The sequence below is a fragment of the Rissa tridactyla genome, chromosome 3 (genome assembly GCF_028500815.1).
Source record: "Rissa tridactyla isolate bRisTri1 chromosome 3, bRisTri1.patW.cur.20221130, whole genome shotgun sequence".
In the NCBI taxonomy this organism is placed as follows: domain Eukaryota; kingdom Metazoa; phylum Chordata; class Aves; order Charadriiformes; family Laridae; genus Rissa; species Rissa tridactyla.
In genome coordinates this window covers 309,109-325,327 of record NC_071468.1, presented here as the reverse complement: position 1 = coordinate 325,327, position 16,219 = coordinate 309,109, and the positions used below count along the sequence as shown (strand labels likewise).

The 16,219-nt window shown below is 36.7% G+C and overlaps 1 protein-coding gene across 5 annotated transcripts in view; it reads left to right on the top strand.

Annotated features, from left to right (window-relative positions):
* Positions 1-16,219, top strand: part of CCDC88A (coiled-coil domain containing 88A) — a 76,961-nt gene that overhangs the window by 37,749 nt on the left and 22,993 nt on the right. For all 5 annotated transcript variants that reach the window (XM_054197260.1, XM_054197259.1, XM_054197257.1 and 2 more), the window contains exons 12-20: positions 340-486; positions 1,461-1,605; positions 2,350-2,534; positions 4,684-4,821; positions 7,350-8,420; positions 8,952-9,079; positions 12,979-13,120; positions 13,754-13,930; positions 14,459-14,620. In XM_054197260.1, coding sequence (XP_054053235.1) covers positions 340-486; positions 1,461-1,605; positions 2,350-2,534; positions 4,684-4,821; positions 7,350-8,420; positions 8,952-9,079; positions 12,979-13,120; positions 13,754-13,930; positions 14,459-14,620 — 2,295 coding nt within the window. The remainder of the gene's footprint in view (positions 1-339; positions 487-1,460; positions 1,606-2,349; positions 2,535-4,683; positions 4,822-7,349; positions 8,421-8,951; positions 9,080-12,978; positions 13,121-13,753; positions 13,931-14,458; positions 14,621-16,219) is intronic.

Sequence of the window (16,219 nt, the reverse complement as noted above, 5' to 3'; positions counted from 1 at the left end):
ACCTGTATTTTTTTGTTTGATGTCAGCCTTTTGCTTAGCTGTAGTTCATATATGTGCAATACATCTTTCCAGATCACATCTCAAATCACAGAGATATTTGTTTTGATTGTAATTTTGAACACCTTATTTATTCTTAATGGTTTAAGCACTATTTAATTTCTCTTAAGTTATGTAAAATTGCTGTAAATTTGTCTTTCAAAAAGTCTGTTACAGCTTCCAAATGAATGTTTTGGCATTAGAGTAATGTTTCTAAAACTAGTTATGATGTGTATCAAAGTTTGTATGAATAAGGAAATACTGTTGTTGTGATTTTTTTTTTTTGTTGCTTATTTCTTGCAGGAATTAAAGGAAGACAATCAAGTGTTGCTAGAAACAAAGACAATGTTGGAAGATCAATTAGAGGGGACCCGAGCCCGTTCTGATAAATTACATGAGTTAGAAAAAGAGAATCTACAATTAAAAGCTAAATTACATGATATGGAGATGGTAAGTATAAATGGAGAATGGCAAAGACAACTGATATACATTGAATTTTAGTTCTGTTTTTAACAAAATAAGAACTTACAGTGAAAATGGTGTGGCAGAGGGGGAAGGTAATGTCTTGATTTTGTAAAACTTTCCAGATACGGTTTCCTGCAGTAGCTTTGGTTCTGCCTAGGGAAGGAAAAATTGCAAAGGCAGTACTCTTTTTAAGGCAGTACAGTGTTTAATTGGACAGCTAAAATATGATAAGAAATAGAGACTCATTAATAAGAATGATAAGATCAATTTTTTTTTAATGTGAAGGTAGTCTGTTGTCACTAAATACTTAGATAAAAGAGGTTATTTTAACTAGTTCTTCCCCAAAACCTAAATATTCTAAAATAGAAAGTCATAATTTCCCTGGGTGCTTTGTGTTTTCTTTTAGTTTTCCTTAAGGGGTGACAGATTATTACCTTCTGATTACTTTCATTTGCTGCAAAATATCAAGAGTTGCAGCTGCAACTCATTCCTGTTAAAGTAGCATGGGTAGGGAAAAGGGTTTATAAAGAGCCGGGCAAGACACTCTTGTCACGGACCCAGTCCTGTTACAGCTTTTCGCGTCAAAGTAGTCTTATGATAGTTTAGAGAAGGTAAAATTTTGCTTCTTTGTCCATTTCTTTTTCTGTGTGTGCTACCAAGCTGTGCTTATTGTGCGTACTTTCTTTCCTGATGTTCTGAGAAGTGAACTTTGAAAAAGAATAGGTAGTCATTACCATAGGTTATGATGAGAAGAGGTTCTTCTCTGCGTATTTTTCTTTACTGCTTGTTACACTTTTCTAATTTTTCCGTTATTTTGCTTGTTCTTCCCTGTGTCTCACTATGTATTAGCAAATCAGAAAAAGCGCTTGGCATTTCTCTGTGGCATACTAGATACTAAAATATTTTGCGTGTGTTGAGACATATTTTTTTTAAAAGTTACATGTGAAATAATTTTTAAGGAGCGTGATATGGACAGAAAGAAGATTGAGGAACTCATGGAGGAAAATATGACTCTAGAAATGGCTCAGAAACAAAGTATGGATGAATCATTGCATCTTGGCTGGGAACTTGAACAGATAAATAGGACTACTGAACTTTCTGAAGGTAAACATAATAATACTTGCAAACTGATAAAACAGAAAAATTGAAAGCTCAGAGGCCGGGCAGCATTAGGAAATTACAGCTCCTGACTTCTAAAGTACAGTGTCTTTTGTCCTCCGGAGAGATGCGCCAGTTTGAGTGTTACATTTGTGTTTGTTTTTGTTGTGTTTGTGTTTTTCACACAGGCCTTGGAGATATATCCTACATTAAAAGTCTCATTCTTGTGATTCTTGTTCACTTAATCAGAGGTGTAAAACCTATAAATACCTTGGACTTACACCGTATTGCCATTCGAACGTCTATATCGTGTAGTCGCAGATCATGAGTCTTCTTGTTTACTGTTCTTAAGAAAGGTTTGTCAAGGCTCCTCAGAGTAATTGTTTGCAGAGACAACTACAGTAAAAACTTTGACTCTTCCAGTATAGCATACTTGGTCATTCACTGCATCCCATACAAAAGATTTGTGGAAATTTCAAGATACGTCCTCAGTTGCAGGAAACAAATCTCTGCTGTGATTGGGAAATGTAGGATGAGTAGGACATCTCTTTTTATGCATCTGCAGTGTTGTCTGTCGAGTGAGGAGGATGGGTCATTAATTCTAACTAGCTCTATTCACCCAGGAGGTATTGGAGGACTGTCAAAGGCTTCTAAATCCTCTTAAGTCTAAAAATGCAAAGTCCAAGAACTCCAGGTATGAATAACCTTTTTTTTTTTTTTTTTTTTTTTAATGGTGTTTTTCTCTTACAGTGCCACAGAAGTCACTTGGTCATGAAGTAAATGAACTGACATCAAGCAGATTACTGAAGCTGGAAATGGAAAACCAAAGTCTGCTAAAGACAGTGGAAGAACTACAGAGTGCAGTGGGTTCCGTAGAAGGCAGTAGTTCAAGGATTCTGAAAATGGAAAAAGAAAACCAAAGACTTAGCAAAAAGGTAATCATCACTGTATGTTTGCATTGTGTATGAGTTGCCTAATGTTCCTTACCATCTTCTTCCTAAAGGGCAATTTTATGAGTTGCTGTTATTTTGGGTGAAGTATTACTAGGGTCTAAATGGTGTTATGGTGTTTGTAAGTTTACGGTAAAAAAGAAAACCACCTCAGAGAGGTTTTTCTCTTGTTTAGTTATGCTTTTTTATTGATGTAAGAATGTGACCATTTTATTCAGAAAGGTCTTTTATCAGTGAGGGAAAAAAAAAATCAATGTGTTAATACTGGGGACATAATGAGTAATGAAAGTGTTTTTATGATACTTGAGAACGTTATTTTAATTTTTGTAATTATTCAGCAGGGGAAAGGATGTGTACATAGAGATAGCAGCTAGTCTTCACCTAAGCAGAAAACTTGGTCACGTCCTCCATAACTGAGAGAAGATGGGACGAGGAATTGATGAGCAAGTGAGGAGGAGTTTGCCAGATTTATCTGTGCTGATCTGCAATATTTTACTCCCCAAATCACGTATATCAAATACATATGAGGACTAATTACAGTGGAGTGAAATGTCTAAAGTTTCTGAAATATTTGCTGAAGTAAAAGCTATGTTAGAGAGACTATTCTTAGAGATGAGTGGGTAAGAGATAATTAAAAAAAGTAAATTGAAGAAATCCCTTCTGTATTCCATACTTCCGTACTCTTTTTGATTTCTTAACAACATGGTATTTCTTGCAGCAGCCTGTGTGCTGCTTTGAATTTCTGTACAGTACCAGAAAGGCAGCGAGGAGGGTACAACAGAAAGGAACAGGTATAAGAAGCAAGCAACAGTAGGTCCTTGTGGTTGTCTGATACTGTTCTTACCACTTTGGATGTCTGGCAACATGTCCTTTTTCTCACTTGCCCCTAAAAACGATGTTCTGAACAGTGATCACTTCAGCAAAAAGCGTGAAGTTGAAAAAAGTGAATCTGAAAAATCTGAATCCTGTATACGCAGTCTGCTGCCACCAGGACACGCTTTCTCTTAAACCGCTAGGATCGAGTCTTAACAGATACAAGATACAGTGACTACAGGAGCTCCCAGTGCCCACTGGGCAGATGATGGGCAAGTTTGGTTCCCAGAGGGGGGCTGACTGCATCCCTGCCGGGGTGTCGGAGCCAGTTACTCCTCCTCTGCAAAAACCAGTGAAAGTGCCAATATCCCTGTAAAACATGCATTGGCCTGCTAAGCAAGGGTCCAGGAAAATCTGAATGTGAGAGGAAGAGGCAGAGGGAAGCAAAGGACCGCCCAAGCATTGGTATTCTCTTCCACAGAGAAGGATTTAATTCAGGTCCTGGCCTACTTGATGCCATGCGTTTTGCATATTTCCGATCAACAAATTGCTTCACTGAGGAACAAATTTCATTCTGCTACCTTTTTGTGATTTTTATTTCTCAGTACTATTTAGCACCAACTTAACGTATAGTTCAGATAATTTGCTTCTAAACGTATTCCCCCTGCCAGGGGTCAGAGTTATGTCTGGATTCCTCTAGGACTGGGGAATGTGGACGGAGTTCACATAGTATGTAAACCTTCCAGCAGATGATTCTTTGAAAATACAGTGTGTTGCTTCCAAATAACTAATTATACCTTAGATGTGAGAGAAAAATCACACTCAGTCATTTTCAGTCATAAATAGTTTTGCTGTGGGGTGACATTAAGAGAGTTGGACCCATTTGACAAAACAAACTTGTATATTTAGTTCCCAAGGAATCATCATGAGCATCTCTTGAACTAGTTAAATAAGATCAAACAATATTTGACCCTTGTAAGTTAAAAGGGACTTGGAGGAGCGGTATAAATCTCACTGAAATGGAATTTTAAAAGAAAAAAAGATGCTTGGGAAAATATCCAGAGCCTAATAAAATCTGACCAATTTTTTTTTATGCCACAGTACTTTATGGATGTGATCTGAGCCAGGGAGAAAATTCTGGCAGAAGTAAACTTATTCCTAGAAGAGATGAATTTTTTCAGATAAAGAATAGAAAATTCCATTTTATTCTTTCCTTTAATCTTCTTTATTCATTTCTAGAAGGCAACCTTTAATTCAGCTAAGAGTAATACTATTTGTCATTTTCAAGTAAGTTTTAAAAAATTTGTTTCTTTTTCCATAGCTTGAAGAGCTAGAGAATGAAATTAGCCAAGAGAAACAAAGTCTTCAGAACAGTCAAAATTTAAGTAAAGATTTGATGAAAGAAAAAGCACAGCTTGAAAAGATGCTTGAAACTCTTCGAGAAAACTCTGAGCGACAGGTGAGTAGCAGAATCAAAAGTCTTAGTGCTGCATTGTACTGTACTGTTCTCCTTTTGTACTTTTTTGCAGGCATAAAGGGATTGTAAATGTTGCAGATTTGCTAAAAGGACAATTCTGCAGCAAAATAGCTTGTCTAAGACCTGCTGCCAGGGAGAGGCGTGACTCATTTTTAGCTGAGGCTTTACTGTTAGTTTTAGAACTTTTTAGTGTTTTGTAATGTTTCCATGGCTTTCATGGGCTGTGCATTTGCTATAGCTGCTTAGAGGGCGTAGCTCAGCCAAAACAGAAAATAGGGAACTTTTGGAGGTAAGCCAGACACCTCTCAATGGAGGAAAGCAGGTTCCAGACAGCTGGGCAGTATTTGAAGTAATGTCGGAGTATTAATGAGAATTACAGCAGCCTGTCCCTGGAAGGGACCTGACGGAGACCAGAATAGCAGAGCCGCTCTGCTGCTGACTCTCTTCCTCCTGTGTCGCTCACAGTCTTTTGTATCTGCGGTAGCAGCCATCATATCCAGCTCCATAATGTTCCCTTCTACTAGAATGTTTTCTGTCTGTGACTTGTAGGTGGATAGCAGAATTTATTTTTGATTTCCAGAAACTGGCATCTGGGTCTTTATGAAAGATTTGAGCTGTGTTTGGGAGGGTACTGAACGTCACCAGTGTATCGTATCTAATGGGGGCTGACACCTTCTAAAGGGCTCTGCAGAGGACCTGTGGAAGGCAACCACTAGGAAACAAGAATTACGGAAACTTCTGGAAATCCCATATTTAGTAATCAAGTCCTTCAGAATTAGAACTGTAGTTGTCTTTTATAAATTCCACTGATACTTGTTGGTGAGATTGACTTTTTTTTTTTAAGTTTAATTTAAAAGTATGGTATTTTGGAATACAGAATATTGTATTTCAAAAATCCTGAAAATTTTTAAAGTCACAGTTTAATCTGTAAATGAAATTCCAGACTTAAAAAAGAAAGAAAGGAAAAAAAAAAAAAAAGCTTGAATTGAAACTTTACTTTCATTTAAAGAGAACATTTGGGATAATTTTAAAGAAAATATGTCAGCTTGTCTAGTTTAAAAGTGTTCATTGTTACAATAATTGATTTATACCTTGTGTTAGAAGTGTACTCTAGGGAAAAAAGGAGTAAAACTTTCTGGACTAATTCATAACTCCCAATTCAACCATCAGGGATATGTATGTTGTTTTAAATGTGTTAGAGTAGGACTCACATTTCAGTGTGACTATTTCTGCTTAAAAATAATATACTTATGCTGCTAACCCGTCACAGCTCCTCTTTCATGTTTTTTACAAATCCTGTGCTGAAACTTACCGGAGTCGACTATACAAGGTTCATTTGATTTAATCAAAAATTATGGAGGCATTGATCATGATTTTCTGTTAAGTTTGGATCGTAGAAGCAGAATTCATGGAAAGTATTTGTGCGTGTTCAGTAACATACCCGATTATGTAAAGAAGTGTTACAGAGTTGTGTTTTTAGGCACTTGTTAATTAGTTTGTCAGTAATCGTTTCAGAACATTTTGTTTGCTGGGAACCGAGCTGTAGATCTTGTAATTAATAGTTACATTCAGACTTAAATATGAAAGAACAGTCTGTAATTTTCCCAGTCTGTTTTCCATTGGAACTAGCACTTTTGCTTTTCTCCAAAACAGTTTATTGTTGAAACATCCCTTATGCTATGTTATTAGTGTGTTCTCAAATATTGATCTAAACAGTTTTCTGGGTTTTGATGTCTACTGTTACATACCCAAATAATTTAAAATGATTTGGAGTAACTGAAAAAGTCAAGAAATACTAAAAATTAAGATGTAAATGCTGCCTTTATCCTTGAAGCAGATCTGGGAATATGTTACCTAAGAAAATAATTCAGTTCTAATACGATTTAATTTCCCTGGAAGCTGTTTTGGAACAGCATGTCCAAGGGTTCTTTTTAACTCAAAAATAAATGTAACTGTGTGTTTCTTCCCAAAATGTTACTGACTGTGATCAGGATGCCCTCATATTCCACAGATCACCTCTATTTTTCCCAAGTGAAATAAAGAGACTTTTGCGACCCCACACCTTCCCCTGTCTCCAGTTTGGTTTAGAACTTGACTGCACTTCTGTTCTTTGTGGACACACGTCTCTGGAAATTACAGAGTTTAAGAAAAATAATCTAAATCTGGGTAAACACAAATGAAAATGAAATGAAGCTACGAAATAGAGATTTGTTCTGGTTTGTTTATGCTTCATTAGTTTTATTGTTATGTTATCTACTAATACCCAAGAGGAAGATATCTGAAGATTCACTTCGACTTATTTTGTTGTCAAACTTCCACCTGTGTACGTATACAATGTTTGTAATGCTGCAACTAAATACCAGTAGAGGAAGAGAAATTTTTCTGAAACTGAAAATAGAAGAGAAATGTGATGTAATCTTATTATGTTAGTAGCTTTCAGTTTATATGTGGAAGTAATTACTTGTTGGCCTGTCGCTCACCAGAGTTTACAATTTTTCCCCCCAAATTAGATTAAACTATTAGAACAAGAAAATGAACATTTGAATCAAACTGTAGCTTCTCTGAGACAACGCTCACAAATCAGTGCTGAAGCGAGAATGAAAGAAATTGAAAAAGAAAATAAAATCCTTCATGAGTCTATTAAAGAGACCAGTAGCAAGTTAAATAAGAGTGAATTTGAAAAAAAGCAAGTCAGGAAAGAACTGGAACACTATAAAGAGAAAGGGGAGAGAGCAGAAGAACTTGAGAATGAGCTGCATCGTCTGGAGAAGGAAAATGAATTATTACAGAAAAAAATTACTAACTTAAAAATTACTTGTGAGAAGATCGAGGCCTTAGAACAAGAAAACTCAGACCTGGAAATGGAAAACAGAAAACTCAAAAAAACTTTGGATAGTCTAAAAAATCTCACCTTTCAATTAGAATCCTTAGAAAAGGAGAATTCACAACTTGATGAAGAAAATTTGGAATTAAGAAGAACAATTGAATCCTTGAAGTGTACAAGCATTAAAGTGGCGCAATTACAACTAGAAAATAAGGAACTGGAGAGTGAAAAGGAGCAACTTAAAAAGAGCCTTGAACTCATGAAAGCCTCGTTTAAGAAAACTGAACGCTTGGAAGTCAGCTACCAAGGCCTAGACACGGAAAACCAGAGGCTACAGAAAGCCCTTGAAAACAGCAATAAGAAGATTCAGCAATTAGAAAGTGAATTACAGGATTTAGAGACTGAAAATCAGACTCTGCAAAAGAACTTAGAGGAGTTAAAAATCTCTAGTAAGCGCCTAGAGCAATTGGAAAAGGAGAATAAGTTGTTAGAACAAGAGACTTCTCAACTGGAAAAAGATAAGAAACAGCTAGAAAAAGAAAATAAAAGGCTTCGACAACAAGCAGAAATTAAAGATAGTACTTTAGAAGAAAACAATGTAAAAATCAGTAATCTGGAAAAGGAAAATAAATCTCTATTTAAAGAAATAGTCGTATATAAAGAGTCATGTGTACGCCTGAAAGAACTAGAAAAAGAAAATAAAGAACTTGTCAAAAGAGCTACCATTGATAAGAAAACCCTTGTCACTTTACGAGAGGTAAACAGAAATTAATTACCATTCCTGTCATAATCTGTTTGTAATGTAGAGAAATTATAGCTGTATTTTTGAAAAAAGTTTGTATTTTTTATGCTTTAATCTGTATACTATTAGCATCTCTAATGGTTACAATAGGGAAAGTGTTAGATAATCAAACTGAATAATAGAACCATATTGCACTTAATTCGGTAAAGTTGCTTAGAGACTGTCACGGAGCCTTTGTTAAATGAACATTGTTCAGATTCTTCATGTTAGCATTTGTTCTGGCTGAAGTGTTTCCCCTTCGCCATAATGTTCTAGACGAAATTTGAAAGGGAAGCCCTACAGAAAGGAAGAGAGTAAGCAGTGAAATCCTGTTATAATTACAACATAATGTCTGATAGAGCTGAAGGCTAGCAATTGGAAGGACAGGAGGGTTGACATTGAGTTATTCAAGTCATGTAGTGATAAAGGACTCTTGCCTCAGCGCTTCTAGAATTAAGACTACATTATTTGTATGATAATACTGCCGGTAATTTTTTTCCGTGTAAGGACTTGGTGAATGAAAAATTGAAGACTCAACAAATGAACAATGATCTGGAAAAACTTGCCCACGAACTTGAAAAAATAGGCTTAAACAAAGAGCGTCTCTTGCACGATGAACAGAGCAGCGATGACAGGTGAGAATGGCAAGGCCTACCTGGAAGAGTAGAGATTTAGGGTTTTTTAGGCATAAAGTGGTTTTACAGGCTGGTTTTGTGCGTACTCTTCGATTTTTAAGGCACACTAATAGACCCAAAATGGAACTTGCTGTTCTTGAAATTAAAAGGTAGTTGATGTGCTTTTACGTTCGGCTGTCTGTGAAAGTGAGTCACCACTCTTCATTACTAAGACATTTCTTGAAGTATGTCAGTAGATACAGTTAATGCAAAATGGAAGTGGTTTATGTTCTAGTTAGCAGCAGGAACAGCAGCAGTAAAAGATAGTAGGCCCAAAGTGTGGTTTTTTTTTTTTTTCCTTTTTGACTGCTTGACTGATAGAAATGTTTTTTATGCTTTTGTCACATAGGGGTTACCTTAAACTGTCTCTATCTTTCCTTACAACTGTTTCCGTCTGATTTTTCCTACCAAAAGGAAGCTGTTTGCAGTCCCACTCGCGCTGGTGTGGAAGCATCCAGTGCTTGAGCGTCTCCAAAACTCTGCAGTGGCTCTGTTGCTCTACCACACCTGCCGTTACAAAGCAGCTGCTATCCTGACATCTGTTTCCTCTACTGTGTGTTGTGTTCTGTCTTATCCTGCAGGGATTTAGGGAAAATTTGTGACAGGAGAAAAGCAGACTCATATGGGCTTCTAGCCAGTCTGTCTTTCACGAGGCTATTCAGTTGTGCTTTTTATAAAACAAAAAAAAAAAGAAAAAAGAAAAGAAAAGCTGCTGTCGTGATCTGTTATTACAATTGATTGTCATGAACACATAGATTGATTTTGGGCCTTTGTGTATCAAGAGAAAACCAAACAATTTTTATTTTTTTTTTCTTCAGTTTCCCTTTCTTGCTGCCAGTGCTCTGTTACTGGGGCGGTGCCAGAATCCCGTAGGGAGAATCTGTTACCACCTCTTGTTTTCTGCTGCTGTCTTTCATCTACCTTTCTCAGCTCACAGATGAGGAGTTCTTCTGTCAAGAAAAGTCCTCAGAACATTGACTGGTGTGATTTCTTCTGATTTAAGCGTTACTGTGTAGCACAGAGTGCACAGTATGCATTTGGTTTGTCCTTAGGTGAATATACCATGCAAAGAAAAACCAGTCCTTGATCTGAGTTGAAGCTTAAACTGCTTAGATGAAGAAGTCCAGACTGAGAACCACTTTTCTAAATGATGTAGGTTCCAAGTGGTTGGGCTGAGTGCTCCTGCAAAGGGAGAGAATATTGCTCTGTAAAGATGCTTTTGCAAATTACACTACGTGAAAATATTTGAGTCTACTTCTGCTTTCCGGACAATGGCACTTGTCCTTCACAAAGATCAGAAGATCAAATGTTGTGGGTTCACTTGTCATAGGTTAGTTGGTTTGTGACATCATATGACTTATAACTTTGGAACATATAGTAGTGTTTCCTTCGCATTTTACTGAGTGATGTTATATGGGATCTATAAATTATAATTTGGAAGAAAATTTGGAGTTACGTGTCTCTGTGGAATGTGGAGTTTAATCCAGCTTTCATTAAATTATAATCTGTAAATGAACTTTTAACATACTTCTGGCACCTATCGTGACCCGTTTCATTTCTTCCTTTGCTTCCAGGTTAGTTGTGTGTGGGAATTAAACAAATGAGTTCATTTTCTTTTCATTTTCCCCCACGTCCCCGTAGTTCTCTTCTAGTGGGTATTCTTTTTCAAGGAGTCCCTGTGCATTTTTTGCTATGTATGTATTATATATTAAGAGCACAGCCCAGGGAGCAGGCTGAAGCATTGCACACTGGTTGACCTGCACTTGGCAAATGCCTACTGCTGGCATTATATCTCTTGTAATTTGGAGCTACTCAGCTGCACTGTCGTAAGAACAGCTCGTGCTTAATTCTTTGCAGATTGCCTTGCAGTAGGAGATAATGCCTGTCTAGAAAGGTGTTCACGGCAAACTTGACTGTCCAGCACTGACCGTGTGAAAGCAGCATAAATGCAGGCGGAATATTTGATGGTACAAGATATTTGGGTGTCAGACTGGGTATGAGGTGCCTATTCAGGCTGATCTAGGGGGAGGTATGCTGTAAGCATTACATCTTGAAGCTTACCCAGAAAGTTATCTAAAGCCTAGCTCAGAGCTCAGGCTGGTGGCTGAATAGTTTTAGATGTGAAGGAATTTGGGCTATGCTGCTGTTTTGAGCTTCTTCCCAAACTTCTTGTAGAACAGGAGAGGTTGTGAATGGGCAATATTTGTTTTCAAAGTGGGGAACGTTGGTTGGTTTGAAATTTTGGTCTGCCGCTATCCTGCCTTTCCGTTATTCTCAACTTTTTTATTCATCCAAAAGGTACCCGGATTTCTTTCCTTATATTGTTATGTAGGTGAGGCATTAGCAATTATTTCTTCAGGCCTGTAGAAAGCTAGGTTCATTATGGCCAAAATTGCTTCTCTCATCTTGATGACAGAAATTAAAAATGCGCAGTTTTTCTCTCCCTGGTTGGAGAGAGCTGCTTGCGTTTTCTGTTGAATGTTCTTGGTAGCACTTGAGATTCTTTCTGTTGGGGCCTAAACTGACCATGTTTGATGAGTTAACTTTGAAGTTTTTTCTGTCTCCTGTTGCCTTTCAAATGGCAGTCTTTAGACAAACAGGCTTATGGATTTTGACCCTGAGTCTGAAATACACAGATCTCAAAGATATTTGAAAATTTGTACCATCTTGCATTATTTAGGCGTTCAGAAGGAAACTGGATATTTGGTCTCTGCTATTAGTCTCTTTCCTTCATTGCTTTCTACATAATCGTATAACTTCCCAGTAACAGAAATTCCTATTTGTAGCTGAATATGTTTTTCAACTCAAGAAGATGAAACGCCATCTATTCTACTAGTCATAGACTGCCTACTGTTTCTTAAGTCCCCAAGAATTACTTGTCATACCTTAAAATCTAGGATTCTTATCCTACTACACGATGCTACTGGACAGCTTTCTACTTATTAATTCTCTTACCATTGGTCTTCTGCTCCAGTTCCTGACTCGATCTAATGCTGTTCATTCAGGAGTCTCTTGCAATCCATTTCTGTTCCCTAAACTGATGGATTCTTCAGCAGTCAAGATTAAAAACTGGGATATTAGTGGTTTCTTTTCATTTTTCCTACTGTGTGGAGAAGTGGGATGTTTTCCAGATTCAGAGCACGTGTACAATGACTGAACTGCTTAAAAGTGATTAACGAGTGTGGTTTTCAGTATTTTCTAAAAAGGAGACACTGTTCTAAACGGATATATTCTAAATCTGACCGCTTCTCTCCCAAGTATGCGGTTTGGGTTTTTTAGGTGCCCTACAATATTGTAATTATGGTAAAAAATGGAAGGTTTACAAGTCGGGAGTGGTAACAGTCTTAAAATATCAGCAGCTGGGCTGAGTGAGCAATTTGCACATTCATACATCAAATGAGCATGCACCTGCAAAGTACTGTGTTCCATCTCCTTCCCTTGTGCCTCCTCTTTGTGAGCTGGCAGGAAGTGGAAATTGATGAAAATCTTGCTCTCCAAATACTTCACTTTCTAATTTAGTCCAGGTCCCTGCTGGATTCGCTGGAGCGGAGCCAGAAGGAAGTGCTGTCATCACACACACGCTAATGATCCAAATAAAGTCAGCGCCCTACTGCTGTGGCTGAACATGCCTTTTTGTATGTCTGATGTTTTACAGAAATGGTTTTCACTACCATCTTCTGTTTGTTTTAGACATAGGACTTGATGCTAATACTGAGGTGTCTTTGTGCTTTTGAATAGAGTCAGCATTCAAGCATTTTTGAATGTAGCTATGAGGCTACTGTGTCAGAATGTTTTGCAATTCAAATACCTCAGATAATTTTTTGAAATACAGACTTTTTGTGTGTGATGTCATTCATCAGTAGGTACAAGCTTCTGGAGTCAAAATTAGAATCTACACTTAAGAAGTCTCTCGAAATAAAAGAAGAAAAAATTGCTGCTTTGGAAGCTCGTTTAGAAGAATCAACAAATTTAAACCAGCAACTCCGTCAGGAACTTAAAACAGTAAGGAAAATGACACTTTTTCTGTAAGATTAAATTACTCCTGTACCAGCTATTGTTATTTCTACGCTTGACCTTTTGTGTAAGACAGCAAAAGATGGGCATTGTTTGGGTAATATAAAACAGGACAAACGTATGACTGCTTTTTGAGACTGCGATAATACGGGCCCAGTGTTGAAATAACATGAAAAGTTGTGGAGTTTATTCATTGGTCATTCAGAATGTCGGGTGTGTAAATAATTTGAAGTTGATTTGATTTGGAATGCCGAAAGTAGTAGTTTTCAGTTACATTTTCTGATCTACCTTGAACAGCCTGAATGGGCTGGTTAAAAAAACCCAAAACATACAATCTCCTTGGTTGTAGGACTTTATATGTTGGGGAATACAGTTAAAAGCACTGAAATAAAAGAGGAAATAAAGGTCTCTTTCTGCTAGAGAAGTGTTTGCTAGGGTTGAGCTATCCATATTCATAAAGAATTTGTACATCATCTCTCCAAACATATACAAAAAGCAAATTTACAAATACAGTAACACAGCAATTTCTGTTCTTTGAAAAGCGGTACGGTCATGTAATAAATTAGGATGTAGAAAATGGAAAATTCCAAACCTAATGCGAGTTGTCCTAAATAATTTCAGGTGAAAAAGAACTACGAAGCTCTCAAGCAAAGACAAGAAGAGGAAAGGATGGTTCAGAATTCTCCTCCAAGAAGTGGAGAAGAAAATCAATCTGTCAATAAGTGGGAGAAAGAAAATCAGGAAACTACTAGAGAATTACTGAAAGTTAAAGATAGATTAATTGAAGTAGAAAGGAACGTAAGATGTGTTTTTTAATATTATTCTGATTTTAATTATTTGTTGTGCGCTGTTTCAGTAATATGAATGAGAGTATTGTTAAGAAGGTATGCAATTTATCACCTCATTTACGTACCAAGCAGAATCTGAATTAAATATAGTTTGTGACGCAGCTGGATTCTGCTCTGACAGATGCACTTGACCAGCCTTTAAAAGGAAATGTGGAAACCCAAATTTGCCCTTTTGAATCCACAGATATCTCTTAAATCCCTCTTATATAATCTTTATTTACATGAGTCATGGAGATTTCTCTACTGTTTTTCCATAGGCACAATATTAGTTACCCAATTTTTTCAATCTTAACCTGTGGTGACAATATTACGGTGTGTTACTTTTATATAAGGTGATTTACAGTTTTGTTCCACCCTGTAAATCTCTGTGAAGTCATTCTGCTTTGTTTCTTTTGGAGAAATGTTTGTATGTTTGTTTTTTTTCTTGAAGTTCAGTAAGCAGCTGTGAACTCAACTTATCTTTTTTTAATGTTCAAAGAATGCTACACTGCAGGCAGAGAAGCAAGCACTGAAGACACAATTAAAGCAACTTGAGACACAGAACAGCAATCTGCAGGCTCAGATTCTTGCACTTCAGAGACAGACTGTTTCTCTACAGGAACAAAATACAACTCTACAAACTCAAAATGCCAAGCTGCAGGTAATATTTTCCTATTTGGCTTTGAAAAATAATATTTATTCAAAAGTTTTTTTTCAAATGAAAGCTTTAAAGTGAATGGCAATAATGTATTGTAAGTCACATTTCGCTTCTGGTACAGACATGGAAAAGAAAGGAATGCAAATAATCTGCACTAAGGGTAGCCAAATAATACTTTGTTTGCTGATGAATAATAACATTTCTAGAAGTTGGTTTAAATCCTTTGCTTGTCCAACTTAAACTCTTGACTTTATACTTAGGAGTAGAGTAGATTCTCTCATCCAGTTGTCTAAGATAATTTTTTAAATTTCTTTACTTCCTAATTAGGTCAGGGAAATAATGTGTTCAAAGAGACTCTAATAAATTTAGTATTTTGTCTATTTTTATAAATAGAGGTTAAAAAAAAAAAGCCATACCTAAGAGGAAAATCAAGCTGTTATTAAGTACAGAAGACTCGAGAAAAAAAAAAACACAAACCCTTGAAAACTACATAAATATGTGAAGAATGAATTCAAATAATTCAGAGGCAAAAAAAGGTAATGTGTGACCATGGAAATTATAAAAATGGTTGCCCAGAGAATCTTGCAGCTCTTATGGCCAAAATTCAGATGTCATTCTTCATACTTTAACAGAGTCATTAAATATATCTGTCTTTTTTTCTCCACTAAATTAAATATTCTTGTTAATGGATCTAATGCTTTTTGGAGATCTAAGAATCAAAACTATTTAAAGAGGGGAATACAAAGTCCACAATTCAGCAGAAATAGTAAACAATGTCAGAAATGATGGAGGGCGAATGGAAGTCGGAGTGAAGGAGCCTTTAAATGAGTAAACAAATAATGCATTTTGTGAATGCCTCAAGTCATCTCCCTGTCTCTTTCTGGAAAGCAGAACACAGTTGTACCACAGATGCACTTTCCATCGACCACATTGAAATCTAATCAGTGCACAGTACTCCCCTGTGTGGCTGGCCAGACTATCAACAAAACAGAACATTGGTGCACGCACTGTGTCTCTTCTAGTCCTTAAAAATTAGTGGACGTGGGCATAGAAATACACCATTTTAAACACATGAGGCTACTATATCTCTGGGATTCAGAACTCTCTGAGTATTTTGTAATACCATTTGTCAAAAAAACCAGGAATGTCTGTGTAGTTCCTTTTTTGCATCGTGAATTGCACAACAGCACAGGCCTTTCCTTTCTGATAAACCTGTAGAATTAATTAACTGCAGATATTTGAAAGTATCGAGGCAGTGAGTTGGGAAGAGGAAGTGTTTTCTGCCTTTGACTTTTTATTTTTATTGGTGGTGAGCCTCACCAAGCAACCAAGCAATGTCATTTTTGTTGCAGGGGGTGACTGAATGATGTTGCTCATAGCTTCAGGCAAGTTGCGAGACAACTCTATATCAACTATAAATCAAAATGAAAGGTGAAATATGCTCATGAAAATGAGTTATTAACTATTAGCTAAATTTGAAGTGCCAATTAAGCTGATCTACGTGGACTATATCAAAACTTCTTAAGCAACTGTAATTCTGCTATTCCTTCTGATACCCATAAGGAACATACAGGAGAAAGTATGTCTTAAAGGATAACTGGG